The 25,976-nt window shown below is 38.8% G+C and overlaps 8 protein-coding genes and 1 long non-coding RNA gene across 11 annotated transcripts; 5 read left to right on the top strand and 4 right to left on the bottom strand.

Annotated features, from left to right (window-relative positions):
• Nucleotides 1-163: 163 nt before the first annotated feature.
• Nucleotides 164-783, top strand: LOC130693663 (uncharacterized). The gene is made up of 3 exons (XR_009001735.2): nucleotides 164-323; nucleotides 389-470; nucleotides 531-783. It is a non-coding gene; the product is annotated as an uncharacterized LOC130693663 (long non-coding RNA).
• A 227-nt stretch (nucleotides 784-1,010) lies between these two features.
• LOC130693614 (guanine nucleotide-binding protein-like 3 homolog) lies at nucleotides 1,011-3,498 on the bottom strand. Its single transcript, XM_057516793.2, has 9 exons — nucleotides 3,395-3,498; nucleotides 2,717-3,286; nucleotides 2,400-2,648; nucleotides 2,243-2,330; nucleotides 1,998-2,178; nucleotides 1,789-1,931; nucleotides 1,437-1,722; nucleotides 1,195-1,372; nucleotides 1,011-1,116 (listed from the first exon to the last, which is right to left on the bottom strand). Exons 1-9 carry the CDS (start codon nucleotides 3,408-3,410, stop codon nucleotides 1,052-1,054), a joined length of 1,776 nt encoding a protein of 591 aa, XP_057372776.1. The 5' UTR covers nucleotides 3,411-3,498; the 3' UTR covers nucleotides 1,011-1,051.
• A 500-nt stretch (nucleotides 3,499-3,998) lies between these two features.
• On the bottom strand, nucleotides 3,999-7,035 carry LOC130693636 (microtubule-associated protein RP/EB family member 1-like). Of its 2 annotated transcripts, none has more exons than XM_057516823.2 (4): nucleotides 6,864-7,035; nucleotides 6,613-6,719; nucleotides 5,908-6,166; nucleotides 3,999-4,690 (listed from the first exon to the last, which is right to left on the bottom strand). In XM_057516823.2, exons 1-4 carry the CDS (start codon nucleotides 7,021-7,023, stop codon nucleotides 4,341-4,343), a joined length of 876 nt encoding a protein of 291 aa, XP_057372806.1. In that variant the 5' UTR covers nucleotides 7,024-7,035; the 3' UTR covers nucleotides 3,999-4,340. The 2 variants fall into 2 exon arrangements, with proteins under 2 accessions (XP_057372806.1, XP_057372807.2); XM_057516824.2 differs by lacking the exon at nucleotides 5,908-6,166 and adding an exon at nucleotides 5,065-5,311.
• Nucleotides 7,036-7,553: 518 nt separating this feature from the next.
• On the top strand, nucleotides 7,554-8,467 carry LOC130693643 (proteasome subunit beta type-2-like). The gene is made up of 3 exons (XM_057516832.2): nucleotides 7,554-7,744; nucleotides 7,842-8,035; nucleotides 8,113-8,467. Exons 1-3 carry the CDS (start codon nucleotides 7,654-7,656, stop codon nucleotides 8,431-8,433), a joined length of 606 nt encoding a protein of 201 aa, XP_057372815.1. The 5' UTR covers nucleotides 7,554-7,653; the 3' UTR covers nucleotides 8,434-8,467.
• Nucleotides 8,468-8,715: 248 nt separating this feature from the next.
• LOC130693650 (cytochrome c oxidase assembly protein COX20, mitochondrial-like) lies at nucleotides 8,716-9,462 on the top strand. Of its 2 annotated transcripts, none has more exons than XM_059494491.1 (4): nucleotides 8,716-8,776; nucleotides 8,842-8,914; nucleotides 8,983-9,155; nucleotides 9,218-9,462. In XM_059494491.1, the coding sequence occupies exons 2-4, from the start codon at nucleotides 8,882-8,884 to the stop codon at nucleotides 9,348-9,350; spliced, it is 339 nt and encodes a 112-aa protein (XP_059350474.1). In that variant the 5' UTR covers nucleotides 8,716-8,776; nucleotides 8,842-8,881; the 3' UTR covers nucleotides 9,351-9,462. The 2 variants fall into 2 exon arrangements, with proteins under 2 accessions (XP_059350474.1, XP_059350475.1); XM_059494492.1 differs by having other exon boundaries at nucleotides 8,744-8,776; nucleotides 8,866-8,914.
• A 96-nt stretch (nucleotides 9,463-9,558) lies between these two features.
• LOC130693655 (serine/threonine-protein phosphatase 4 regulatory subunit 3-like) lies at nucleotides 9,559-14,002 on the bottom strand. The gene is made up of 9 exons (XM_057516844.2): nucleotides 13,518-14,002; nucleotides 13,303-13,457; nucleotides 13,094-13,237; nucleotides 12,658-13,035; nucleotides 12,499-12,576; nucleotides 11,664-12,432; nucleotides 11,310-11,598; nucleotides 10,873-11,236; nucleotides 9,559-10,807 (listed from the first exon to the last, which is right to left on the bottom strand). Exons 1-9 carry the CDS (start codon nucleotides 13,657-13,659, stop codon nucleotides 10,631-10,633), a joined length of 2,496 nt encoding a protein of 831 aa, XP_057372827.1. The 5' UTR covers nucleotides 13,660-14,002; the 3' UTR covers nucleotides 9,559-10,630.
• Nucleotides 14,003-15,752: 1,750 nt separating this feature from the next.
• LOC130693609 (uncharacterized) lies at nucleotides 15,753-19,784 on the top strand. Its single transcript, XM_057516786.2, has 16 exons — nucleotides 15,753-16,335; nucleotides 16,429-16,527; nucleotides 16,602-16,781; nucleotides 16,870-17,076; nucleotides 17,148-17,232; nucleotides 17,291-17,399; nucleotides 17,471-17,660; nucleotides 17,721-17,799; nucleotides 17,871-17,936; nucleotides 18,002-18,120; nucleotides 18,192-18,303; nucleotides 18,365-18,538; nucleotides 18,599-18,752; nucleotides 18,824-18,931; nucleotides 19,007-19,159; nucleotides 19,267-19,784. The coding sequence occupies exons 1-16, from the start codon at nucleotides 15,838-15,840 to the stop codon at nucleotides 19,319-19,321; spliced, it is 2,388 nt and encodes a 795-aa protein (XP_057372769.1). The 5' UTR covers nucleotides 15,753-15,837; the 3' UTR covers nucleotides 19,322-19,784.
• A 717-nt stretch (nucleotides 19,785-20,501) lies between these two features.
• LOC130693612 (alpha-(1,6)-fucosyltransferase-like) lies at nucleotides 20,502-23,480 on the top strand. The gene is made up of 7 exons (XM_057516789.2): nucleotides 20,502-20,874; nucleotides 21,057-21,640; nucleotides 21,710-21,875; nucleotides 21,949-22,135; nucleotides 22,202-22,439; nucleotides 22,496-22,672; nucleotides 22,736-23,480. The coding sequence occupies exons 1-7, from the start codon at nucleotides 20,869-20,871 to the stop codon at nucleotides 23,208-23,210; spliced, it is 1,833 nt and encodes a 610-aa protein (XP_057372772.1). The 5' UTR covers nucleotides 20,502-20,868; the 3' UTR covers nucleotides 23,211-23,480.
• On the bottom strand, nucleotides 23,472-25,886 carry LOC130693195 (ATP-dependent RNA helicase DDX24-like). Its single transcript, XM_057516317.2, has 5 exons — nucleotides 25,768-25,886; nucleotides 25,393-25,704; nucleotides 24,713-25,320; nucleotides 24,049-24,649; nucleotides 23,472-23,986 (listed from the first exon to the last, which is right to left on the bottom strand). Exons 1-5 carry the CDS (start codon nucleotides 25,771-25,773, stop codon nucleotides 23,552-23,554), a joined length of 1,962 nt encoding a protein of 653 aa, XP_057372300.1. The 5' UTR covers nucleotides 25,774-25,886; the 3' UTR covers nucleotides 23,472-23,551.
• Nucleotides 25,887-25,976: the final 90 nt, after the last annotated feature.

Raw genomic sequence — 25,976 nt, 5'->3', positions numbered from 1 at the left:
TAAATTTATTTTGAAAAAAATGTTTTTTAAATTTCATTTTTCATGAAATCAACAAAATGATGTGAGAAACTGAGAAATTGCAAACATGGAAAACTAAATCTGGCAACCTACTGCATACTAATTTGGCTGTTGACGAATGAGAATGTTCGCTTAGAAATATAAATTTCATTGGATTTTTAAGTACTAAATATAAGACACATTGAAGAGAAGTATAAAATTACCAACTGACTCATTTCTGGTAATTTATCTACGTGTTTAAAGCATTAGTGAAAAAGTCTAGATCATTGTAGTTATTCTGATGGAATTTTTTAATTGTCAATTTGGTAAGTCACTTGTGATACTCAACTGCATCCCTTTACTATCATTGTTATTTTTGTTTTCTTAATAGTGAAAAAGTGGAATGTCATCAGATGAAGAAGCCCGTGCCTGGTTAAGAGAACATTTCTTGCGTACTCTAACTAAGTTTAATGGTAACAGTCATTTGGTTCAGAATGTAACACTTCTAATAATAGTTTTTCGTTGCCATTCAGGAAAGGATGCTGTTTTTACAATGCATCAGAATATTACAGTTACTGGCCAGTATGAGTGCTCAAGTGCAGATTTAAAATATTTTCACGTATCTGACCTAAAAACACCCCTGGGGAATTGTAAACAATCCCTCTTAAGATCTAGAGATGTAATCAGCATTGATTTCAAAAGCCAAACTAATTTGTTCCCTGAATCCATTTTGCATGCTTTTGCAAAAGGTTGTGTACAGCAAAATCAATAAATGTATCTGATTCCTGCATTGCAAATGACATTCAAACATGAATTTTGTAGCTCAGTTACAGTGGAGAATCCTTTAGCCTTGCTTTCTCTTAGATTTGAAGCTACAATTGAAATAACTAAGTTCTAGAAAACGACGAAATTTAGTGGTCGTTATTTCATAATAAAATCAATAAGTAGACAGCCCACCCAAGGCGAGCGGTAACCATAACCTTGTTAATAAGAATTATGAATTATAATAGAGCTCGTCATAATGTCAGTTTTATTGTTACAAAATGCGAAACGATTACAGGGATCCAAGACCGCTGAAGGCAACTTCCATATCTGAAGCCAGCTTCGCACCAACTTTTTCTATAAAATATTCAAGTACGAAAAATATAAATACTTACACACATCAGTCTAAAAAAGCACTTTCTAGATTTAAATTACCTCGTCGAGCTTGATCCTTCTTAGCCTTTTTCATTTGCAATCTCTTGGCCTTATTCGACCTTTGGTTGCCGGGCAAAAGCAGTTCAGGATTGCTTTTTTTCTGAAAAACGACACTTTTTTTCAGGCGATCTTTAGTTCCAACGACTGGCTTCGAACTTCCGATTTTAACTTGTGTTGTCTGAACGGAAATTTATACAGTATGATAGGAATATAAAGAGCAGTAAAGATCAAATAAATTGTACCTCATTATCTTTCTCATTTGTCGATACTTTCTCGTTGTCGTCACATTCCATCGTCGACACATCATCCTGGGATTCTGGTTTTCCTTCAAAGAAACCCATTGTCTCAACAGCTACGGTAGTCGATGGTCTTACAGACGGTAGTTGCTCAATATCATGCGTCTCTTTTTGGTTGAAATCGGCATCATCGAGAGAAAACTCTTTAGCCATGTCAGCAACAATAGAAGCAGCAATATGGGTAGTCGGAGAAAAAGTCTCCGGCGGGCAAGTGAAATACTTGATTTTTCCACTTCAAACGATATGGCAATCACATTAATTTTATATTTAAAAAAAGGGAACAAAACAAATAGCATACGTGTTCCACTCGTGAAGAATTTTCTTTGCAGCTCCGAAGACATCTGGAACGGCTCCCTTTCTCAACTGGCCGGTTCGCTTGGCAAGAATGCAAAGAAATTCTTGTGTTGTTTCAAAGTTACTTAGATTATACTGAAGCATCATCTGCTCAAAACAGGTGGAACACGATAAGAATGAATTGCGTAGGCGTTAGAAGTTGTAAAACATTACGTATTCTTTTCCTGTTCGTTTTAGGATAACTTCGACTGGTGCTATGGCATCTTCAAGGCTATCAATACGTAGCGCATTTCGAAGAGCGATTGTCGTATCAGATGCATCACCTGTGGCCATCACAATGCCAGGACTGTCTAGTAGCATAATTTTGGAGTCGAGCGCCACTTCCTGCATCATCCTAATTTAATAATTAAAGAATAAAAAATAAGCTACAAATGAAAAAAACACTTTTGACATCTAACTTGGTAACACCGGGCACTGCTCCAACATTACAAGATTTGCTACGCTTCAAACTGTTAATAATGCTGCTTTTACCGACATTCGGTAAACCTAAATTGAGATAAATAAAACATAAGACACAAGCCATGTCCGCGTTATGAAAAAAAAATCGAAATTTACCAACTACACCCACTCGGATGGCTGTTTTGATTCCTTTATTACGAGCGTAGTTTCCCAAAAGTGTCATCAGAGTGTCTGCTCCCAAACAATTAGAAGTTTGGATTTCAGGCTGGCTGCTTTTAAGAAATTTATTGCGGCCGCGCCCAAGTTTCGTAGATTGCATTTGAGTGCTTGCTTTGAAAGCAATTGCAGGAAGCTCATTTCTCAAATATTTTAACCACTGTGTTAAATTTTCTTTCGGAACCAAATCTAATAATAAGTTAGCATAAAAAATGAATTAGTGTATCAAATTATACTAATATAGAATATAGATTTACCAGCTTTATTTAAAACAAGAACAAGTCTTTTGTTGGCTCCTGCGTCCAATACAGCCTGTTCAACTGTTTTACATCTAGTTCCAATAGGGTCCCTTGCATCTAAAACTTCCAATATGACATCAGCGGCTTCAATTACCTTTCGAAACTCCTTGTAAAAAGCTTTGAAAGAGTTGTCATGTAAAGCTTCATTAGTTTGCTTCAAAGCTTCTGCAGCTTCATTGTTTTTCTGTTCAAACATGGCATCACGCTTTTCAGCATCTTGGGCAATGGTTTCAAGATTTCCTAGAGGTCTGTTTCCATTAAGTTTTGCTTCTCTCATTTGTTTTCTTTTTTCAAGGACTTCAGCTCTCTTGGCTTCTTGCTCCCTTTCCTTAATTTGTTTTAGTTTCTCCATGTCTAGGAGAATTTCTTCCTTGAAAGGACAAGAATTTGGCACTCCATGATCAGTGCGAGGTTTACGCCTCTTTTCTGGGTGTCGCCTTAAATCCCGCTTTACTTTTCTTTTGTGTTCTTTGATCTTTTTGATGATGGTATACTTCCTTCTCAAAGGCAATCGGTGACTTTTGGCACCTAGAGATAATTAGCAAAAAAAACGTTGATGAATGATGCTCAATTAGATTGTTGAATATTATCGAGTGTAAAATTCACAACGAAAAACAAAAATAACCAATAACATACGTAATTGTTTCTTCATTTCTAAACTGCTTGCTTAGTGACGAACGTTTAACAGTACACGTGGTCAGGTAAAACACCGAGATGAAAGGAGAATGGGCGTCTGCTGGGAATCGGAAACTTTGACAGTCGAAAAGGAAGCCTCTTCTGGTTTGGGTCATTCTGAGCTTGAAGCTTTGAATTGAAATTTTTTTAGTTGTTTATTCTTGAAATTAAGTTTCATTAGCTGGTTTTCTACGACTTCAGTTAATTATTGTAATCTGTTAATTGTAATTTTCATTGTGGTCCTGGAAATTTATGATTTTTAAAAATAAAATGAAGCTTTCATGATTTGGTGCAGAAAAAAATTCCGGTTGGGGTAGTGGGCAGGTATTTGTCGTGACATCAACCAGTTTTCTTTCAAGAACATTAAAACCAAAGTAGGAAAGAGTTGATAACTATCTACCACAACCATGTAACGGTTATTTTACTGGTTTTAACCACCAATAGTCTCACGTTTCCAGTTCAAAAATAACATAACCATATTTGTGAACCACGCTTACCGATTCTGGCCATTTACACTGTTTAACAATAAATAGTTGGTTGGTAATCATTTGTACACTCAATAATGGAACAAGTAAAGAAACTGGTTTATTCTCTACTGACCATACTCCTCCACAGAATGTCAACTTTTTCGATACATGCAGTACATTGTTAGCCGTTGCCCTGCTACGCAAATGTTAAAAACGCAAACGCGAGCAGGTGTTTTATTGTGAATCTCAAGTAGGCAGATAGAGTCGAAAACAAAACGATTCAAACATCACCAAAATGTAATAATCGCCTTAAGATAAAAGAATGGGATTTTTACTTTAAGTCGCGAAAAGGTGCAAAAGAAAAGTAATTACTTGGTAGGTGACAAAGAGGGAGAAGAGAAGGAATAGCAAAAAAAAACGAAAAAAAAAACTAATTTGAATTAATATTCTTCTTCAGGGGGCGGGACACCTTCGACTTCTTCAGGAGCTGCAAAACCATCTTCAGTAGCATAAAGCTTCGCCAAAATTTTCTGAATAATCGGATTATCCTCTTGAGTGACGTCTTGGCATAGCAGTTCGATATCACGAAGCTTTCCAAAATAGAAATCGCGTTCTTTCTCCATGCCCTCAAGCGTTAATTTCATTTCCATTAACTGAGAGTTTAAATCTTCAATTTTTGCTTCATGCATCTTCCCAGCTGAGTTCATTCCTGCACTTAGGCCTCCCCTGCCTGCACTACTCACGTTGGAGGCTGGTGTTGAATTATTTCTAGGGGGAGCAGGCCGAGCAGCTATTGACCACAAACCAGACAAAAAAAGAAAGTTACGTAAATGAATTAAAATCAACAGAAGGTGTTTTTTTTTTGGAAAACACTTTTCTACGAACAACCAAAATCCTCAACGAAACATCTCTTGCAACTATAAATCCTGTACGTAGGAGGCAAATCTGAGACAATCTGAGGATTTATGGTAGTCAAAAGATAAGTGACCCCAACATAAGAAAATATCGATGCGTAAGTGAAGCAAAAGTGAACGCTATTAGGAAGCAATTCAGAGCAGCATAACACATCAAGCAACATGAAACAGAAATCAACAGTCAAAATGCTGATGAAAAGCAGAAGAAGCAGTTGAAGAATAGCGGGAAGCAAGATGAGGTTAATGGTACCCTGTGGTTTGGCCAGCGATTGAGGAGGAGCCCGAGGAGCGGCAGCAGGGGTAACGGGCGGGTGCATGGAACGCGGAACGTTCGCACCGGTTCCGCAGCCCAAGGGCTCCCCTCCGCGGACCTCTAGGGCGTTGTACGCTTGGATGTCCTGCCCTTGGTAATTGGCGTCAAAGAATTTCTTAAACCACTGGACGAACTCGAAATTATCTTGAAAGCGACCTTTCACCAACTTGTCGATCGGGATGATCTGATAGGACACGCAAAATAAAACAAGAGAACGGTAGAGGCAAGAAATATGGCGAATGTAAGGCCGGCCACTAAGCGCTACGACTAGTGGACAAAGTCATACCAAAAAAAATAATAAAAAAAATAATATAACGAGTGTACCAAAAAAAAAATAATAAAAAAATCAAAGCACACATACGCAAAAAAAAAATAAATAAAAAAAAAAGTAAACAAAAAAAAAAATAAGTGGTTTAACCCTTAAAAAGTATTGTCAAATTGTTGGAGCAGTACACGTGTTTTCGAATACACATCTACCAGAAATTAGCGCAATCTACGGTTCCTCTACTAAATAATTAGACGGGGAAGCTTTGGGTATTTTGACCGCCAGTGATTTACGGGGACTTCAAGCTTGACACAACCACTAATTTCAGTGCGAAGAAATACAGCATAAAACAACAAGACGATGTAGATTAAAGTGGCGAGAGGTAAGGTGGTGCATAAAAGAACCGAATACTAAATACCAAACACCATTCTACATATACAGAATAGTAGCCAAACTAGAACGAAAGATGCCAACGGGATCTTTCGATATGCGAAGCCAAGTGTGTTGTGCTGTACCGGTTCTGTGAGGGGCAGGCTTGTTGTAAGCCTGTCGCGAGTAGGACCCCGTCGACGGCGAGTGTCGACCCGATCCGCCCAAATGAGACTGAGATCCACCTGACGTTGCTGGCCCTAGACCCAAGACTTCGCCACCGCGAGCTTCATGGGCATCATAGGGTGAACCATCAAAGTTGGCGTCAAAGAACTTCTTGAACCACTGCAGGAACTCAAAGTTGTCCTGGAAGCGACCTTTGATCAATTTGTCCACAGGGATGATCTGTGTGCGACAGACAGGGATGTTGTTTTTGTTTTGTTTTATCTTTCAGCAAACCAACTAACTAACTAGGATTAACAGACCGAATGAAAAGATACAGCAAAATATAATACAGGAAAAGAAGTGGAAAATTTTTCCATATAAATCTAACGCTGCCATAGATCTAGGTGTCAACTTTTGTGTCCTACATTTGAAAAACTATAAAGTGTTTAAGTTTTCGTTCCCTAGGAGAATTGTTAGGGCCAAACTAGCAAGATTCACACCGATGCTGCTCTCCTAAGACAGGATAATACCTTTTCTAATAAGAGAAACTGTTTGAAGTGCCAACTTGAATAATCGACATTAGATTTTGGTTTCTGTGGCATTTGTTTGCCTTTAGAAATGCACACTTATTCTTGGACCACTAGACTAACGGAACAACAAATAATGAGCAACTACGGATGGCATACCTTATCCACACTCATTTTTTTGAAGGATCCCTGAAGTAGTTTGAAGTTCTGGATGTATTCGTGCTCAAGATTTGTTTTAAACTTGACTTTTTTAATCATCATTGAACCTGCAAGCCCAGTTAAGACCAAAAAACAAAGAATCAAAACATCAGTCAACTGTGGGATGTCAATATATTTTGAAGGTGTGGCATACTTTGCTTCTAAGTTCTTTTGGAATAAGGCAAGCTTAATAAAGCAGGAATAAATTTTACCTGGGAAAAGCATATCCATGAACTGACAATAGGCAGCCCCAGTGCACATTTCTTCAATTTTCGTCAAGTTCGACATGAGGCAATCATTGACCCAGGCTAACATGTCATGTCTACTAAGGTTTTCTGTTGTCACGCTGGTTGAATACACATTTACAGCCATTTTAACCTTTATAAAAAAAAGATAACACCAAAAGATTGAATGACGGGTTTGTTGCGAGTAAGAAGCCATAAAAGGTAGTTTCTTGAGCCCAGCCCACAGGCAGGGCAGGAATCCTAATCCGATAAAATTTCACCCTAAGGCAATGGATAATTTTGCCGTTATTTCTTAAACAAGGAAAGCTTTTATTGAAATCCATCAAATTTAGATAACATAAGCTTATCAACAAATAATTTAATGTGGTTTTACATACCTAACTTGAAATCTTCAACAATACAAACTCTAATAAGTTAACTCTTGTAATGCGTGAGTGGCAGACCGTCAACGCTCACCGGTGAGCTTACACGAAAAATGAATTCTTTTTACAGACCGTTTGCCAAATTTCCTCTACTTTATTAAATGTGTGCACTAATAGTAATTCTAATAGCACAGCAAATTTTCAATTTTTCTAAACCTTCCAGCTTGGTCAAAATTAATTGTTAAACAATATTCTTGATTTAGTTTCAAATGTTTTTTAGCAACACTGCCGGCAATGGAAAACTGACATTGCACTTTCCGAAAAACTTCAGCATTTACTCGCTGATCAGACTGAAGTTTTTCATATTATCGTAGTGTTTTACAGGTTGCATTAACATGGAGTGTGTTTTAGGTATCTCTTGTAATGACTTTGTCATTTTGGCGTCAGATATGACCAACGCTCACAGCATTCTTGTCAACAAACAAGGTTCGTTTTTTTGGTAGATGTGAAAGATATTGATGATTTGCTTATTATATCATGATTAAATTAAATTTCATTTTTTCTTTTGTATTTTGTTGTGCAGATGAGGACAAAATGTTTAAATTGTCTGATAGGCTATTGATGGCAGTTACGGGAGAATCTGGAGACACTACACAATTTGCTGAATACATCGAAAAAAACATTCAGCTCTACAAAATGAGGAATGGTTATGAACTATCTCCACCTGCAGCTGCCAACTTTACTCGCCGTAACTTGGCTGACTCATTACGCAGCAGGGTACAGATATAGTCATAAAATTTTGCAAGTTCACGTGTTTTTCAAGAAATCCATTTGTTTGCATTCTTTCCATTTAGTCACCCTACATGGTTAACTTTCTCCTAGCTGGCTACAGCGAAAGAACAGGCCCTGAACTTTACTGGATGGATTACCTTGCATCTATGATTAAAACTCCATTTGCTACTCATGGATATGGAGGCATGTTCAGCATTGGTATTATGGACCGTTATTACCGTCCAGATCTGACGGAAGAAGAAGCATATGATATCCTGAAAAAGTGCGTTGCGGAAATCCAAAAGCGCCTTATAATCAACCTTCCAAATTTTCAAGTTAAAGTATTGGATAAAAATGGAATTCGTGCTTTGAATGTCATAAAATCCCAGAATTTGACTGCCTAGACAGTCAATAATAAACGTCTTGAACTTGTTTAAATACATCCATCGAGAAATCTTTTACTAAAAGTTTCAGTAGTTTATCTTTTATACCCTAAAGCAAAAATAACTAGCAGTTGGCTTAGGGAGAAGGTATAAAGTGCCTTATCTCCGAAGGTCCATTACAACTTCCTTGGAGGTTTTAATAGGAAATTAATTAGGTGTATAAATGTGTTACGTTTAATACAAGAAATGGGACTGCTGTTGCCATTTTCGCTCCATAGACGCTTCAAGTTACAGCGATGCAGACGAAAAGCATAACTGTTTGACTTTGACCTGATATCTCATCTCATTCGAGAAAAACTTACTGGTAATTTAAAATTCTCCACTCGTTTGGATACACTTTCATGTTGTTTTATATGAAAGTTGATGCAGTTATGTCCTTGATAATCGTCTTAGTTACTTTTTCACAGCAATGTCTTCTTCTAACGAAGATACAGAAATTAAAGTAAGTGTTATGGTAATGTTATAGTATTTGTAAGACATTTCGGTATAGTTTCTAATGCATTTGATTAGGCAACCATTCTAGGGAGAGATTTAGGTTCCATCCCTTGTTTCCGTAGTTCGTTTCTTAATGGAATTGGTGGTGGAATCGGCACTGGATTGGCATTCTTTTTGTTCACAAGTAAAGTAAGACGTTCATGTAACACAGCAGTTCTTTCATTTGCTGGAATCACCCTCTCGTACTGGTAATATCTCAGTTGTTATATACACAATGTTTCTCAGACATGCCTAACCATTGGGTGTCTAGGGTCTATTGCAGATACAGATGGTCACAGAAAAAATTCAACATGACCATGCTCCAAACAGCCATGAAAGAGCATGGCAGGGAAGGCACTGAAAATGATCTCCAGGTTCCAAGGAAACCAGAAGAAAAAAGCTGAACCTTGATCACAATGTGTGCATTAATACCGACTGCTACTAAATGAATGTTTGTTAGTTTATTGATGTAATAAATTCAGGAAATTCAAGTCTAGCTAATCAGTCTGAAAATTAGTTTTCTAATAAAATAAAGCCCTGAACTCTGTCTTTTAAGTTATCTAACAATCACTTGGAATGAACTGATTTGTGATGAAAAGAAAAAGCAGAAAATTAGTCAGACCGTGAAGTTTCTTTATAAAAACCGCGCGATACGATTACATCTTACAATCGCGATTACAGTACAGTTTTTTCAGGAGGAAGGACCGCACACAATCCTGCCTTTTTAGGGAAATGCACGAAAATAAAGAAGACTGAAGGTTGGTGGGAAGATGAAGGACAACAATCAAGGGGACATTATGAAGGATTACGCTTGGAAGAGAAGATGAGGGACAAGAAGAGACCACGAGTAAACTGTTGAAACAATTAGGAGAGTCCGCATGATCGTCAATCCAGCAGTGTCACATGAACAAATCCAGTCCAACTTAATAAAAAAAAAGGAGAAAAAAAGAGCAGCATTTTCCCTAAAAAGGTTGTGCGGCTATAACTGTATGGCTTAACATACAATATACAGCAATTGGTATTTTGGGATAGTAGAAGATGGTGTATGTATGACAATGTTAGATAATATATGGGGGAAAGGGAAAGTAGGTGTAATGTTGAAAGAAGGAGCTGTCGTCAGGTGCCGGGCGTCATCGAGCAAAGCTAAATGGGAAAGGGATCCAAGCGGGGGAAGGGGGAGGGAGACGCCGGTCAAGATGCAACCATCTAGTCTATCAAATAACAATAAAGGAAAAAATGTACAGAGCAGCAAGCTTTTTCGGCAGCAGAACATCACTGAGCAACACCACAAAATGACCACATTCGCTCTTCAACCATTTGATTCTCGCCTTCTGTACATCCCATGCGATGCGCACACGTTCATATTGGTCCGAAAACACATTGGATACATTTCCTCTGTCGATGTTATAACTATGCTACACTGTTTTCTCTCTTCATCGAACAAAGAATGGGGAAAAAAAATAATAAAGAGAGCTCGAGGATGTACTCTTTACCACTTCTTTGCTGCTCTTCTTCCCCGTGTAACCCCCAAATGCACTGATACTACCACCTCGTCACTCCCAATGGGAACGCCCGCAAAATCATAAACCTTTAGGGGCTAGCTGGACAAGGAGAGGAAAGAGAGATAGGGAGAGAGAAAGAAGTGGAGCTAGTAAAGGATTAAAATGAGGGTTGGACGAGTGGCTCAGGTCAGTTTGGCGCGTTTGTTCGGTGATTCCACATCGTAATCTTCGCCGTCAACATGAGACACAACAGGGAGAATGGTATCATTGTCCTTTTTGGGCTCGATTCCTTCCATTTCACCAGAAACCGGACCTGTTTCTTCTTCTTCTTCGGAGTCACCATCGTAATCAACTAACGCCTGAAATAAATGAAAAAAAGGTTTGAACACTCGACTTGACGTGAATCCCAGTTGGTAAGCGATACCTTCTTTAAAGTTGAAGGAGATTGGACATCTGTTGACGGGGGAACAGGAGATGTCGTAGGGGATGACGTCGAAGGTGAAGAGCTGCCGCCATTAGAGGATGCACCAATAATGGGACTGTTTGAGCCACCGCCATGATTCGCTTTTGGTGATATCAAGTTAGCCTTGGATAAGGCGACGGGCGATGTGGGAGACGTTATAAGACCGACTGCCTGTACTTGGGACACCGGTGAAGTATGTGAAGGTGTTACGGCGTCTGCCCCATCTTCACCTTCGTCTTCTTCAGAATTGAACCAAATTTCTTCCTCTTCCTCTAGTTGACGTGGATCGCGTCGGAATCGGGTGGTTCTTAATAAGGACGGGACGCTAAATCCAATGGAAGGCAAACGGCGTCGGTTACAATAACAATTTATCGCTTTTCGCATTTACAAATTTTTACCTGTCAAGAGCTGATGTTGATCGCTCTCTTTCACCTATTCTGTCTTGTTGTTGATCATATCGCAGCCTTAGGCATTTGAAGGTCTGGACGTATTCGACCTTGTCTAGCGCTTTACCGAAGGTGTCAACAACATAGACGCACAACGATTTTATGTCTTCCATCTTGATGAATTCAAATAGTTCAAGGATGGCTGAATCGAGCAAGTTATATCGTCCGTTATTTCGTAAGAAGGCATCCACGACCGGAGAGAGCAGATTACTCTTAACGATGTAGCGATTGTAGAATTCATCTGCAAAAATTGTTTTTCAACTAGTTATTTTAAGAGTTCCAAAGCTTTAATAAGTAAAGAATTACCTTTCAGAGATATAATTTTCCGCAGGAAACGGAGGGCGCTGAGGACAAGAAAAGTATGCCTAGACCTCATAAGGACCAGGATGCGCCGAAGGAGATCGCGATTGAGGATATAGTTTTTGATGTGGTATGTGTGGTGCTCAACACAGAACGACAGCAATTCTAGGATCAGCCCTAGTAGCTGGACGGTGGGGTAGTCCTCTTTAGTCGGGCGGTCCCCAGTTGTGTTAGATAATAGAGGGGTTACTAGCACGTGCATGCTGTGCTTGTAGAAAAAATTAAGAAAGTCCGCTTTTTCTGATTTGTTGATGGAAGCAAGCATGTTTTCTGGGTCGATGAGCAATCGTAGAATGCCGCTAAGCTGAACAGCGCCACCCAATTCGGGATCAGAGTCACACATCATTTGCTCAATAATGATGTTGAGAAGCAAGTGTTCATCTTCAGCACTATTGGCCTGCTGCAGCATGTAGTCGCGCACCATCGAAGGTGAGAATTCAACGATGTATGATAAAATGTCAATGGAAGCCGACTTCGTGGCTAAATCGTCAACGCCTAGCGTGATTTCCAGCGCCGGAAGGATACCAAGACTGGCTAGGGTTTTGAAAAAGGTTTCCCGGCTCTGTGGCTGTAGCGTTTGCGAAAAGGTGCAGAACTCTTTAAGGAAGAGAACCAAGTCTCGACGCTTGCTGATCTCCATGGTCTCGTCCGTCAAATGACTGAACAATTCGTTTAAAAACTTCTCATCGTCTTGTATGAGACTGACAATTTCAACCTAAAGGGAGGGAATCGATTTTACTTCTTGGGCACCCACACTGTTTGAAATAGAACATTTTACTACCTTGTTAAAAAATATGAAGCTAGAAAGCGTCGACAACATATTTTCTTCGAATACCGAAGGAGTTGGCAAAACCACATCCTAATTTCAGAAGAAACAGCGAATCCATAATTAATTAGTATAAACCATACTGAAATGAATAAGAATATGAGAACGACTTACCTGTATGTACTGTACTCTATATGTTTGATGGATCTTGGCCAAGAGCTCTGGGTTAGTGATTGGTATAACTTCTTTAAATTTCGCCATTTGTCTCAAATAATCGCGATGTTTCTTTCGAACTTTGGCATTGGGATCGTATTCAAGACAGCCAACAACATCGAAAATTGTGTCTTCAGCAAACATCACTTCAAACAGTGCATTCTTGTTGAGGAGAAAGATGTTCTTAAAAACTTCAAACAAGTGATTGAGGCCTTCAAGATTCTCTAAATCCTCACAAATGTGAAAAAGGTTCAACAATTTCCGAATATAGCCTTCCATTTCAAGAGCTGTAGAAAGTTTTTCTCTTCTGACAGCTGACGACAAACAGCTTGCGATTAACTAAATAAAGCCATTGTTAGCATAATACATTTCCATATGTAGAATAATAGATGTTTGCCTCATTTATAGTTTCTAGTTTGTTGAGTTCACAGGGCGGCAATTCCACTGGTGGAGCAGTGTCAGACATGTCTTCAAACCTCTCATCTTCCGATTCCTCAACAAAATCTTGGGTGATGTCCACCGACGGATCTTTGCCTTGTACCTGAAGTAAATACATTAACGTTACCTATGTTCATGGTTTCATACTATTTTCCTATTTTTGCTTACCTGACAAATCTTCTCCCAAATTTCATCACAACCAGCTTTTTCTTGGAAGCTAAGTGCCAAGTCAAAATTGTCCCCTTCAGACCACACTATCAAAGTTTCTTGTTGTTTCTGATAGGCAGTGTCTGGTTGAATTTTTGATTCAAGCAACAAGGAACCTAGATATTTAAATTGTTATCACATATATACAAACACAAAACCCATGAAATTATTATTACCGTCAGCTTCAGCTCTGACTAGGAGTGAAACTCCTTTTAGTCTGTCAACATAAGAAGATGTGACATGACCAGTTCCTCTGTCATCCCACTGTCTTTCCGCATTCAGCGCGTACAACTTTACTCGCCTTCGAGTGTCGGTCATGTTGTCTAGTCTTTGACTTTGGTACGCGAATCTTCAAACACACAACAGCTTTTTGTCGGTCGGTTGTCAATGCTTATCAAAAAGCACGCCCCGACACCACACTTGTAGCTGAACAAAGTAGAAAATAGTACAAAAAACTCTCAAACTTCGTCACTAGACAGAACTTGTCATATAATCCACTCAATTCGGAAACTATCGCGCCGATTTACAAAAAGTCAAGGAAAGCGGGACGCTAGCGTCAAGTCAACAACATCAAAACCGCCATGTTTGATAAACCAACGGGGACTCCCGGTGCAAAGTCACGGGCTTGCTACTGTACAGGGATCTACCTAGCCCAGTCTAGCGCCTACAACAGCTTTGCGACGAGTCGACCGAGACAGTAGAAAGCATGAGCTAAATTATAATTATTTTTTAAATTAACAGTTCTTCTAAGGCTGGAACAAAAAATTACTAATTACTGTATTTTTGAACCTTAAACTTAAGCTTGTTTGCATTTTCTAAAGTTTTTTGGCCAAAAAAAGAAAATTTTTTAAGCTTTCATTGTGTTCGTCTGCGGCGGTGGCGCTTTTGTTGTTTACGCGCCAAATTTTGATCATCAGACAGACCGAAGAATGCATTCAGATCTATCATTTTTAAAACGGAGGTGACAGTTATTTCTGAATATCTACAGCATCATATTTCATAGAACATCATTTACAAGTAAGTTAAGTATTTTCTTGTTTAAGTTCCCCCGACAAACGCTTGCTAAATATTTGCATATGTTTACGATATGAAATACGTATTTGTTGTTATACGTCCACATTTCCTCTGTGGACGTCGTAACGTGACAACTAGGAAAACGAAGAACTGAAAAATCAATCATTCGATAGGTGTGGATTTGAGGATATGTGCTATTTTAACTAGTAAACAATGAAAAACCAAAAAGTATCAGGTAGAGAACTTTATTTTAGGCACCACATACTTTGTTTGGAACATCACGTCGACAAACATCGACATTTATATGTATCTTGTCTTGTTTTGTTAGTATAAAATGAAAAACACGTTTGATTTCAGTTTAAGAGTTAAGTGTACAATTGTTTGGCTTTGTTTGGGTTGTTGGATAAAAATAGTTTGAGATTTTTTAGGTAGCTAGTGTCTTTTTATGGGGATGTCAATGTGACGTTTTCACAGTACATGAAATATTTTTTTAAATTTTGGATAATACGAAGAATTGGCAGCTGTATCTCGTACCACAATAGTAAACTTTAATTGTTAAAGCTGCTCGTCCATAAAAAAAGTATTCTTTGCAAAGGCTGTGAAAACGTTCTTGAAAGCTTCTACTCTAAGGTGAAAAATTCAATATTTTTTCATTTCTTTGTTATAAATATCCCTTATCGTGTTATTCGTTTAAAAGTGTATTATGGGAGGGAGATACACTGAAGCCTTTGTTGAATGGGGAATGTCCAAAAACTATTAGTATCAGGAATTCAATGCCTAAATGCTTAAAAGAAAGCATTAAAAACAAACAAAATTCACACCATAGCTAATCTTGGAAAACTGTCTGCTTCCTCTTCCGATTTCTAGTTGAATACCGAGGTTAAAATCACTGGCTTCCCGCTGTTGCCCTGTTTCTATTTCTTCGGCAAAGTAATCACAGTATAGAGGAAGAACAGCTAGCCCAAAGTTTCTTCTGAAATCAAAATATTTCCCTTTCTTTTTTTCAACTTGATTTTTCAATATTTATATTTCACAAAAAATTCTTGTACAAAGCAGTATGGCGAATTCAGGAATCCCGATAGTCCCTCCTTCAGCGTTAAGTTCAATTTCTAGAGATTTGTCTGACTGAATTTTGTTTTTCTCCCTTCATTTCACGCTTGGCATTGCTGTACACGGTAAATGTTGAAGCAATGTATGTGTTGCAGAGATTGTATATGGGTTTGGGGTACTTATTTTTCGAGTACAGTTGATTATCGCACAGGTATAGGATAGGTGCAGGAGATCTATAATTAGCCTGTGATGAACCAGCAAGGCTACTATCTATTTTTAGCATTTTCGACTCTGGCCAGCAGATTTCCAAGTACGAGTGATCGTAGCTGTTCAGCACTTCAGTCGCGATTCTTCTAACAAGTTCATTGAACGTTTCTTCATTAGTGGTGGGGTTTTAAGCCAATTTCAAAGTCCATGACAATGGGCTGAGATATGGCTGATCGCTTGGATGATCTAATCTGTACTTTTCACCCTGGGGCTGGCGCAATGGAAACACTTGCAATACTCTTACTTGGTTGGATTATTTTTGGTACAATTCTGACAATTGTAGGGAAGTTTGTGTACTCCAGATTACTATTAGATCCCCCTAAGGAGACCCATGCATTAAACTCTACAATTCCCCCATTGTCTGCTGCAGTAGTTTCAGCACCAGTTGAGAAACCCAACATTAGCAATACCGAGCGTTTCATCAATACTCTCAAATCGCATCCTCCCCCTGCTCTTCCAAAACTTGTTAGATCCAAGAGCGTTTCGAAATCCGAAGCCGATCAACACCCAGATGTGCCCTCAGTAACAGGTTCTAACTCAGATTGTGTCAAATGGGTCACCAGCTGCCTAAGCTTTGTGTACACAAGGCCTCAGGTTTTGAGTGATTTGAACACATCATGGAAAGAATCAATCAATAATCATACCAAGCAGTCTGAAATTGAAGTAAATTTATCTTTCTAAAATATTTTAAACTCAGTAATAATTAATTATTGATTTTCATCTTTGTTTATTTCGATTGGTTGTAAATTTCTATAGACTGGAGTCTCAGTGGAAATTCAACAGATTTTGTTTCTAGATGATCTTCTCCCACGATTGAACAATGTATTTTGCGAGCTAACTCCAAATGAACGAGCTGTAAGTTTTTGACAATTTACCTTCTTCCGTTTAATTAAAAAAATGTTTTGACGTCCTCCCATTCTTTTTTGCAGACAATCACCGGTGATTTTGAAGCACGTTTTAATATTCTAGTCCGAGCTAAACGTGAACAACGTGATCATCAAACCATATCCGACTACCGCCTTCATGTTGAGCGACTTCGTGGTCGTTTAAACGCCTCATCTGATTTCCGTGATGGATCCGTTGCAATCAAATTTGACGGCTGGCCAGACGTAAATTCTCAATTCGATATACTTGCATAAAATGCCTGCATCCTATATTTATCCATGGTTTCATTTTTTGTTTTTCTTGGTAATTCAGGTTAGGGTATCGATAATTAAGGACGAAACGATTACAAGTATCAGCAACGATGAGCAGCTCGTTCAGGACATCATTATTGAAATGGTGACAGCCGCTCTGCGTGCCGCCACCAATCAATTGCATACGTCCCGATATCCTGATACACCGCGATTCGTGCCCAGTATAAATCCATCTGAGCCCATTCTTCCAGTCCACTACGATAGCATGGTATCCCTTTTAAATATATTTTTAAATAAGAAAATCAACGAAAGCTTTTTACTTGTCTTTTCCTTTGACAGTTGGAGACTAGACTACGGCGCTCTTCAAAAGACAAAAAACTATTGGTGAAAATAGTTAAAGCTAATAACCTTGGTTCCCAAAAAGGTATAAACGTTTTATTTTATTCTTCATTTATATTTTTATCGCCTATTTTCATTTAAAGGTGTCCACCAGCTGTACAGTATAATAGAAATGGATGACCCTCCGCAACGTCATCAAACGACCATAAAGCAGGGCACAGAAAATCCATTCTGGGACGAAAATTTCCTATTGTAAATTGACTGAAATGAAATTTCATTTTATTAAAGGAAAAATACTTACAATTGATTATCTCTTTTATTAGTGATCTGGGTCCTAATACGGAAGAAATCATGTTTGAGCTTTATGATCGTGACAAAAATCGCAACACTTTCCTAGGACTTGGAATTGTTGGCATGGAAGAATTGCTGATGAATCCTAGCCAACGTCAGATCATCCCACTTCAGTCGCGACCTTACGAGAATGATTCTGTGTCTGGAACACTAACAGTCGAGGTAATAGCCATCAATCCGTTGACGCAATAATATTCCTAAACACAACGTTTTCAAATGAAGTTTCTTTTCATTGATGGGATGGATGTACCTAACAATCTACCTTCAGCCGTTGCCACTTCAGCCACCAAAATGACTTCATGTAGTACCTCCCTAATAATAATTGTGAAATGATTATCGATCAATTTGACTTCATCTGACGCTTTTATCTAGCTATGGATGCCGAGAGCCGTCTAGTACGAAGAGATTCTTACAATCGTGCAACGCAGCGACATTCGGGTAAATTCTCCAAAGTCAATTGCATTTCCTGATACATTTATCGACACAAATATTTTTCCTATCAGATATGATTGTCTTCAACGAACTCAATGATAAACCGACCTCGGCGACAACTACATCGAAACACCTGGAAGCGAGACGACCAAGCCCTCGTCGAGGATTGAATCCCCTTGTTGGATCAAGAGTAAAAATGAAAATCAGATCTTTATAGGCCCTTTTCATTTTTTTTTTTTGATTCTCAAAAACGTTTGAAAGGAAGCACCTTTTACGGAAGGCACGGAAGCTTTTAAGGACAACTACTATTCAGATAACCAATATGCACCGATGATGGGAAGCGTTGCTTCATCGCTTAGCTCAAAAGATGAAGGTATAATTCTTCATTCACATGTGAACGAAATGTCCATTATTAATTTTTCGTAATAATGTAGATCGCAATCGCGGCCGTTCACGAAGGCGATCTTTCTTCCGGACTTTGAAAGAACGCTTGAGTCGTTCCAAAAACAGATCGAGATCTGTAGACCCTGGAACACCAGGACGAGAAGATTCACTTAACCGAGATGATCCACTTGTTCGATCCGTTTCGGCTGATCGGGCCCGATCCGGTACGTCTTTATAGTTTTGTCCTAAAAATTTTTAATATCTATATTTCGTGCATCGCCTAGGCCAACTACTTGCTGTTCCTGGCCTTGGCGGGGAAATTGATTCAGCGCGGTCTAGCTTGAGCGAAGTATCAGCTATAAGTAATGCGTCAACAAGAACTTACCTTGACGAAGCATCAACTCTTGTCTTGGAATCAACAGATAATGGGGTTAAAAAGTACTTGCTTTTTGGTCCTGAAATCATCGTTGCTCGTAGCATAATAGTTTCAAATCATTATTATGTAACAGGCACTACTTAATCCCCATGGCTTTAGCTGAAAAACGAAAGTGGAAGAAGAAAGGCGTGAAATTACATATCTTTAGCGACCACGTCTTTATTGCAAAACATCTTACAGGGTAAATTTGCTGGTCTTGAAAGGCAATTACCGTCTATCGTTTCTCATCACCGTACTGTTTTATTGTTTTGCACAGCGGAACTGTATGTCAAGTGTGCGAAGCGCCGTTGGCAAGGCGTCCTGGAAAACAAGGCTACGAATGCCGCGACTGTCTGTTGCGTTGTCATAAACCTTGCCACGTCAAAGTGGAATCTTTGTGCCCCAATTCTACAGTCCATTTTATGGAATTGTAAGTAACAAAGAGATCTCCATTGATAACTTAACAAACAGCTTGAAACTGAATGACTCATCAATAACTTCTAGCCATAGGGATGTACTATAATACTTTGTTTTCAGGGAATACGTCGAGGACACACCGGGGGTGCCTGAACGAAAACTCCGGCGCAATTAAACATCGCAATGTGTTACCCTATCTATAAGAAGGATGGGGACATTTTCCCCCAATTGGACAGAACTTTTTGCCGTTCATACATGGTAGATGTATGACGGCCCTATTAGCCTATTAGAAAGCTTTTGAATACGTTTTCATGTCCTGAATGTTTGCTGTCATTTTTAAAGCTCACCTTAACCTCAAAATAAGATCCTTAACATTATGTTGGGGTTGATATCTTTCAACCTCTTTTAAATCTTCATTAAAATCATTCATTACTAATAAATCGCCATGTCTGTTCCTGTAAACTTGCTGCGTGCTATCGTAATTTAAAAAAATCTCATCCCTGGTCCGTCGGCTTGCTACATGGAGTATACGATGTCGATAGCACTTCCTCCAGGTTGGTTAGAATATCAACGAACTGGACAGTGTGACAACGAGAAACTAAGTCAATACATCCATAGGTGGAAAACTCCACAGGAAACTCATCGTAAAGCTTTATTAGGTCTTGCACCAGGATTCTACTTGAGCACTAATATACATTTCTTAGATGCATTTTCACTTTTCCAGCAACCAATGGTTCCTAGATGGCTGTACTTGCGATGGAAAAGGTGCTGTAGGGTGTGTAAAACTTTAGGGTGTGTTGTAAAGGTAGGTTGATAAATACGGTACAGTACACGGTAATCCAAGTACAAAATAAAAAAATATAAAATTATAATACGGCAAACATGCCGGTACGTCACCGGTGCTTACCTGCCCCAAGCGGTAAAAATAGGAAAATCAATATGTATGTTCCTTTTTTTTAGTGTGATAAGAATTTAATGAAACCAATATATTATTTGTATTGGTATAATACAAGGAAATAGAATGATTCGCAATTTTGAAAACTGTAGTATCTAACGCTTAGTTATAAACTAAACTTTGTCTTCTTCACAAGACGTGTTGGAACAGAGATAAGATCTTATCTCTGTGTTGGAATGTTTTCACAAATTGTACGAGTCGCATGTCAACATGATTAACACGTTTAATATTTAAAAAATTATGTGAAACTCACAAATTTGTTCACCGTTTGTTGTGTGGGTTCCATTATGTTAAAGAAATCTAGATTAACTAAGCTAAAATTCTATGCTGTTGAAAACTTTTTTCAGATAGGTGGCAGTCTATGCTGAAAGGCCTTATATTGTCATTGGTCAGTTGAGGTAAAGGGCTGGAAATGGGACGAACACCCAGTGGCATTTGTTTAAGCCTTTTAATATTTCAAGTTTTGATATAAGGAATTACGAATAGCATGCGGAATACCTCCAATATTCAGAAATTTTCTTGATGCTCGTTGCCGATATTGTTGTTGAATTCACGACTACATTTGTCGACTTGTTCCTTTTTTTACATGTTGGCTGATGCTTTGTTTTTCGTCAACATTGATTGGACCATTTCACAGTGGTTGTTGGCCGGCTATTGGTTTTCTGCGCGCAATGGCAAGAGTTCATGTAGCCCATGGTTCATTTTGACAAATTCTGTGGTTTGGTGATTTATGGATCACTTTGCGAGACGCGAAGGTAAATCAAAACATGCAAGTATGTCGGGATTACATCAGTATGAATAAGCCCTTTTTTTGTATCAATCTGTTTGTTTCATAAAGCTTTTGGTCCCTTTTTAGCAGACTTCAAAAATTCAAAGTTCATTAATACTTAATGAAAAACAAATCATGAATCTCCCTATAAAGAATTAGTGTGATCATCTTCTTTACTTTCTCTAGGGCGAAAGCGTCCAGTTCAACTGCTCTGAATTCAAATTACACCGGGCCACACAAAGTGATATCAAAATAGCAATGAATTTACGAAGCTCCAACAAAATCTTGGTTCAAGCAGCCATAATTCTTTTCTTCTTTTGGGTTGTTGCTTTGATTCTTTTGACAAGACCATTGTTGAATTCACCTCAAAGTGACCTAAGCGATGATGTGCTTCAACGACTTTCAAGAGCTGTGAATGAGCTTGAAAGTCTAAAGGTGCGGAATCAAGAACTTCAGTGGATTCTGACAAACTTCAGCCATGAGGCACAGTCAGGAAAAATAAAAGAAGATGTTGTTGAAAGATTGAGATCTACACTGGAGAACAAGATCAGGGTACCCATTAGTTTTGGGGGTCTTGAAAAAAAGTTGATTGACGGACCTAGTAAAGAGTATGAAGTCAGACGTCGAGAAATCTATAGAGGTGTTCAAGAAGTCTGGTATTTTGTGCAACAAGAAATGGAAAAATTGAAAAAAAGGGGGCATGACCAAAGTGCACCTGAATTAGCAAATTTGATTCAAGAAATTGTGACCTCAGGGAAAGAGCATGAAATGTAATTTTGGACTAATATTTGTTTGTTTTTTTGCCTTGTTTTTTAATGGTTTCTTTCTCTTTTTGCCAGAGTCCTTTTAAATGACCTACAAGAGCTTAGCAGCATGGAAGGTCATGATTCCTGGAGAGCTGCAGAGTCGCGTGCCTTGTCCGACTTGGTTCAGAGACGTTTACATTACCTTCAAAACCCAGTTGACTGTTCCAAGGCAAGGAAATTAGTCTGTAATCTTAACAAGGTACTTGCTTGTGAGGTTTCTTATGGCTGTTTACTTTTTGTGACATAAGATCTTTTTTTTTTCTTTTATATAGAGTTGTGGGTATGGCTGCCAAATCCACCATGCCGCGTATTGTTTCATTATGGCATATGCCACTAAAAGAACTCTAATATTGAATTCCAAGAAATGGCGATATCATCGTGGCGGATGGGAAAAAGTTTTTTTGCCCCTTAGTGACACTTGCACTGATCCTTCTGGTTTGGACAGGAGTAATTGGCCAGGTGAAAAACTTTGTTCGTAATTATAATTGCCTAAAGCATCATTTGACGTTGCCTGCTGGTGTTTAGGAACCAATGACACTCAGGTGATTGAATTGCCTATAGTTGATATGTTGTCTCCTCGGCCTGCATTCTTGCCATTAGCCATTCCCCGAGATTTATCGGATCGAATGATTCGCCTACATGGTGATCCGCAAGTGTGGTGGATTGGCCAGTTTATGAAGTACCTGTTGAGATATCAGCCCGAGACTCAAAAGATGTTAGATCAAGCAAAAGAAAAAATGAATTTTAAGATGCCTGTAGTTGGGTAAGACATTCGGTCTTAAACCTAGTAACCACATTTTTAATATACTTTATTTTTAGGGTCCATGTCCGACGAACTGATAAGGTTGGAACTGAGGCCGCATTTCATTCCATTGACGAGTATATGTTATTCGTGGCTGATTTTTTTAATAAGCTGGAAATGAAAGATAAAGTTGCTGTACGGCGGGTGTACTTAGCTTCCGATGATCCATCAGTTATTCCAGAAGCAAAGAAAAAGTTAGTTCAGTTCATAACTCCTTCCCTGTTGGATTTCCAGCCATTGTTATGCTTCTCTTACAGGTATCCCGATTACGAATTTCTTGGTGACGTGTCCATAGCTAAAGGTGCTGCCGTGGCAACCCGCTACACGGATTCGTCCCTACGCGGCATTCTTATAGATATTCACATGCTTGCCCACAGCGACCATCTTGTGTGCACTTTTTCTTCACAAGTTTGTCGATTAGCTTATGAGATAATGCAAACGCTTCATCCAGATGCGTCAAGCAAATTCAAGTCGTTGGATGATATTTATTATTACGGTGGCCAAGGACCTCATCAGCAAATAGCAATCTACTCGCACAAGGCACATCGTACTGGCGAGATTTCCATGGAAATAGGAGACGTATTAGGAATAGCTGGTAACCACTGGGACGGCTATTCGAAGGGTATCAATGAGCGAACCAAGCAATCAGGACTATATCCTTCTTTCAAAGCAGTGGACAAGTACAACATCGTTGATTTCCCCGTTTACAGCGAGGTTGCCGTGGCTGCATGAGATATGTCTGTCTGCCTTAGGTTAATAAGATTTTGTTGAATAACGTGCGTCGAATTCCATCAGATTTGTAAACCAGATTGAAATGTGCAACAGTCACAATCACCAAGGTAATTTAAGTTTGGTTTCTAGCGCTTTCCATCCACAGCTTCAGTGCTGCCGGTTACATACCTCTTGCACAGCTTCTAAGAAATTCGGAATTATAATTGACATTGCACAGTGCATTTCTTGTACAGGGTGCTATTCTACTGAATATATATCCACAAGATTTAATTATTTTATTATTATTATTTGTGTCAATTGCGAACATTGGAAGGTAGCAACATGTATTAACGTTACAGCAGTTAGTTGGCTGTGCGTTTTAACGGTCTTGCGAGAAGTTGACTCAGTTCTTTGCGTTTCGTCTTCAGTTCGGTAATCAGCTGGGAATGGTTTTGTGCTGCACTACCACTGTCAGAATCTTCATCACTTTCGCTAACTAATAAATCCGCCTCTTCAGCCATTTGCTTCATCCAGTTTTTATCTGACCTTTCTCGTTTGGTTCTGTGTTCCAATGACTCGATAGCCTTTGCAAGATTTACCCGCTGCTTGATAGCAGAAAATAATCGCATATCAACGTCGTAATCGGGAAGATCCATCTTGTCTTTCTTCAAGTTGACACAAATCTTGCGATATAACGTGGCTTCTTCAGGTTCAATGAGAATCAAACTTAATCCTTCGCGAGAAGCTCGAGCGGTACGTCCACTACGATGAACATAGTTTTCCGATGTTCGTGGGACCTATTCAGGCGAAAAGTGATTAAAAAATACCGGTTTTCTCAAAGTTTAACTGAAACATTTACTTGAAAGTGGACTACATGTTGCACATGAGGAATGTCAAGTCCTCTCGCCGCGACGTCTGTGGCAATCAACAGTGCGTTGTCTAAACTCGAAAAGCGCTCCAGATGCTTGAGTCTTTGTTTCTGATGCATTTGCGCATGCAATGGAAGGGGATTCGTTTCAAGCAGGGTAAACACTGATGTGAGTCGGCGAACGTTATTAATTGAATTGCAAAACACCAATGTACGACCCTGGTTATGTCGCAAGAAGTAGTAAAGGTAATAATCCTTGTCTTCAACGGTTGCAGAAAACACCTTCATTTCTGACAGCGACGCGGGTTTAAGCGATCTGACTTGAGTCGTTAGGTCAACTACTTTGGCTTTAGGACGGACCCCAACCAAACTAAGCAGCTTATCAAGTTTTACAGCTTCTTTCTTTTTCCTAGATTTGATGTTACCCAATCGGGTAGGTAAGTCATGTGTTAACGTCAATGTCGCAGAAAAAACAAAATTTTGTCTCCAACGTTTCTTTGATTCGTCTTTGTTTATGTGTTCCAGTAAAGTACGAACTTCGGCAAAATGGCCTTTTTCTAAAAGACGATCAGTTTCGTCCAAGGCAAGATACCTGGCATAAGGTAGAGAAATTAACGATAGTTTTATCGACTATAACATTCGTAGATTAACATACCGAATATCGTTGACTTGGGACAAATGCGAATTACCCCCCTCAATCATTTCCCATAGTCGACCAGGAGTTCCAATCACAATGTCAGGTCCTTTGTTTAAAATCCGCTCTTGTTTAGGAGCTGCCATGCCGCCAATAACGAGGCAAATTGTTATGTCAGTGTACTTTGCAACAGCTTTTAAATGCTTCTCAATCTGAACGGCCAGTTCCCTTGTGGGTGTAATGATCAAAGCACGCAATTTCTTTTGTCCTTTGACTGCTTTGGTTTTCTGAGAGCTTAGCTTTGCTACATCAATTACTCTTACACACCCAATTCCTCCTCCGAAATCCTCCATTTCTCCTATTTCTTCGGTGTTACCAGCCAGATCTTCATCACCGAACACTTCTTTTTTATCAGCATTGTGTTCTTCTTCATCATTTTCACTTTCATCATCACTTTCTGTCATGTCATCAGCTTCTTCTTTCTGTTTCATTTTTTTCAGTTCAAACTGTTTATCTTTTAGGATGCCATTAAGTATAGGAATACCAAATGCCAATGTTTTTCCTGATCCTGTTTCGGCAGCCCCTACAACATCTTTTCTGCCTTTCATTGCTGCTGGTAAACAGGCAAGCTATGATAAAATGTAAAAAGCCCAGATTGAAAGAGATAAAAACTCTTATACATGACAACTGTTTCAAAATACCTGGATGGCAGTAGGATTTTTAAAACCAAGCTCCCAAACAGCTCTGACAATTTCATCTGGAAGGAACATGGCTTTCCAAATCATCATATCTGGTGTTATTTCAAATTGCTTTTTCTTGTTTTCATCTTGGTTTTCATCCTGGTTTTCATCCTGGTTTTCATCCAGGATTTCAGCCTGATTTTCATCCTGATTTTCAACCTGGTTTTCATCGTTGCTTTCTTCGTTATTTCCCTCGTTACTTTCTTCGTTGTTTTCTTCATTATTTACGTCTCTACTTTCATTACTTTTTTTCAGTTTTTTTCTTGGTACTTCCTACAAAATGACACAATATGTTCAGAAAGACGCAGTTTAAGATCTCGAAGTTTAGAAATATACCTTCATCTTGGGGACTCAGGAATATGGTCGTGGTCGAAGTTCTACACTAACAATAATAATTTGACTTTAAACACCACGTGTGAGCTTCCGTTAACACATGCAGCAGACAACTTTCAATTTCTAATTTGAAGTAGCATTGCCATTTATTGCTTGTTTTTGTTTATAAATTTCAATTTTCAAATCATAAAAAAATTTTAAAAATCCAAAAG

This window comes from Daphnia carinata, chromosome 3, assembly GCF_022539665.2.
Source record: "Daphnia carinata strain CSIRO-1 chromosome 3, CSIRO_AGI_Dcar_HiC_V3, whole genome shotgun sequence".
Classification (NCBI taxonomy): Eukaryota; Metazoa; Arthropoda; class Branchiopoda; order Diplostraca; family Daphniidae; genus Daphnia; species Daphnia carinata.
The sequence above is the reverse complement of the archived record's forward strand: the minus strand, read 5'-3'. Positions and strand labels throughout refer to the sequence as shown.

What these genes read in the sequence shown, in the direction of transcription:
- LOC130693636 (XM_057516823.2), bottom strand. Translation starts at nt 7,023, where the DNA reads ATGGCTGTAAATGTGTATTCAACCAGCGTGACAACAGAAAACCTTAGT. An exon ending in CATGGATATGCTTTTCCCAG is followed by an intron (nt 6,720 to 6,863) that starts GTAAAATTTATT and finishes CTGGGCTTGCAG; the next exon opens with GTTCAATGATGATTAAAAAA. An exon ending in AAAAAATGAGTGTGGATAAG is followed by an intron (nt 6,167 to 6,612) that starts GTATGCCATCCG and finishes TGTCGCACACAG; the next exon opens with ATCATCCCTGTGGACAAATT.
- LOC130693614 (XM_057516793.2), bottom strand. An exon ending in TCTTGTTTTAAATAAAGCTG is followed by an intron (nt 2,649 to 2,716) that starts GTAAATCTATAT and finishes ACTTATTATTAG; the next exon opens with ATTTGGTTCCGAAAGAAAAT. An exon ending in GAAGGATCAAGCTCGACGAG is followed by an intron (nt 1,117 to 1,194) that starts GTAATTTAAATC and finishes AATATTTTATAG; the next exon opens with AAAAAGTTGGTGCGAAGCTG.
- LOC130693643 (XM_057516832.2), top strand. Translation starts at nt 7,654, where the DNA reads ATGGAGTGTGTTTTAGGTATCTCTTGTAATGACTTTGTCATTTTGGCG. An exon ending in CATTCTTGTCAACAAACAAG is followed by an intron (nt 7,745 to 7,841) that starts GTTCGTTTTTTT and finishes TTTGTTGTGCAG; the next exon opens with ATGAGGACAAAATGTTTAAA. An exon ending in CTGACTCATTACGCAGCAGG is followed by an intron (nt 8,036 to 8,112) that starts GTACAGATATAG and finishes CTTTCCATTTAG; the next exon opens with TCACCCTACATGGTTAACTT.
- LOC130693195 (XM_057516317.2), bottom strand. An exon ending in AAAATCCTACTGCCATCCAG is followed by an intron (nt 25,321 to 25,392) that starts GTATTTTGAAAC and finishes ATTTTATCATAG; the next exon opens with CTTGCCTGTTTACCAGCAGC. An exon ending in AACATGTAGTCCACTTTCAA is followed by an intron (nt 23,987 to 24,048) that starts GTAAATGTTTCA and finishes TCGCCTGAATAG; the next exon opens with GTCCCACGAACATCGGAAAA.
- LOC130693609 (XM_057516786.2), top strand. Translation starts at nt 15,838, where the DNA reads ATGGCTGATCGCTTGGATGATCTAATCTGTACTTTTCACCCTGGGGCT. An exon ending in TAACTCCAAATGAACGAGCT is followed by an intron (nt 16,528 to 16,601) that starts GTAAGTTTTTGA and finishes TCTTTTTTGCAG; the next exon opens with ACAATCACCGGTGATTTTGA. An exon ending in AATTTGACGGCTGGCCAGAC is followed by an intron (nt 16,782 to 16,869) that starts GTAAATTCTCAA and finishes TTGGTAATTCAG; the next exon opens with GTTAGGGTATCGATAATTAA.
- LOC130693655 (XM_057516844.2), bottom strand. Translation starts at nt 13,659, where the DNA reads ATGACCGACACTCGAAGGCGAGTAAAGTTGTACGCGCTGAATGCGGAA. An exon ending in TTTGGGAGAAGATTTGTCAG is followed by an intron (nt 13,238 to 13,302) that starts GTAAGCAAAAAT and finishes TATTTACTTCAG; the next exon opens with GTACAAGGCAAAGATCCGTC. An exon ending in CTCCTTCAACTTTAAAGAAG is followed by an intron (nt 10,808 to 10,872) that starts GTATCGCTTACC and finishes CATTTATTTCAG; the next exon opens with GCGTTAGTTGATTACGATGG.
- LOC130693612 (XM_057516789.2), top strand. An exon ending in TCAGGGAAAGAGCATGAAAT is followed by an intron (nt 21,641 to 21,709) that starts GTAATTTTGGAC and finishes TCTTTTTGCCAG; the next exon opens with AGTCCTTTTAAATGACCTAC. An exon ending in ATTCCAGAAGCAAAGAAAAA is followed by an intron (nt 22,673 to 22,735) that starts GTTAGTTCAGTT and finishes CTTCTCTTACAG; the next exon opens with GTATCCCGATTACGAATTTC.
- LOC130693650 (XM_059494491.1), top strand. Translation starts at nt 8,882, where the DNA reads ATGTCTTCTTCTAACGAAGATACAGAAATTAAA. An exon ending in ACGAAGATACAGAAATTAAA is followed by an intron (nt 8,915 to 8,982) that starts GTAAGTGTTATG and finishes GCATTTGATTAG; the next exon opens with GCAACCATTCTAGGGAGAGA. An exon ending in GGAATCACCCTCTCGTACTG is followed by an intron (nt 9,156 to 9,217) that starts GTAATATCTCAG and finishes TTGGGTGTCTAG; the next exon opens with GGTCTATTGCAGATACAGAT.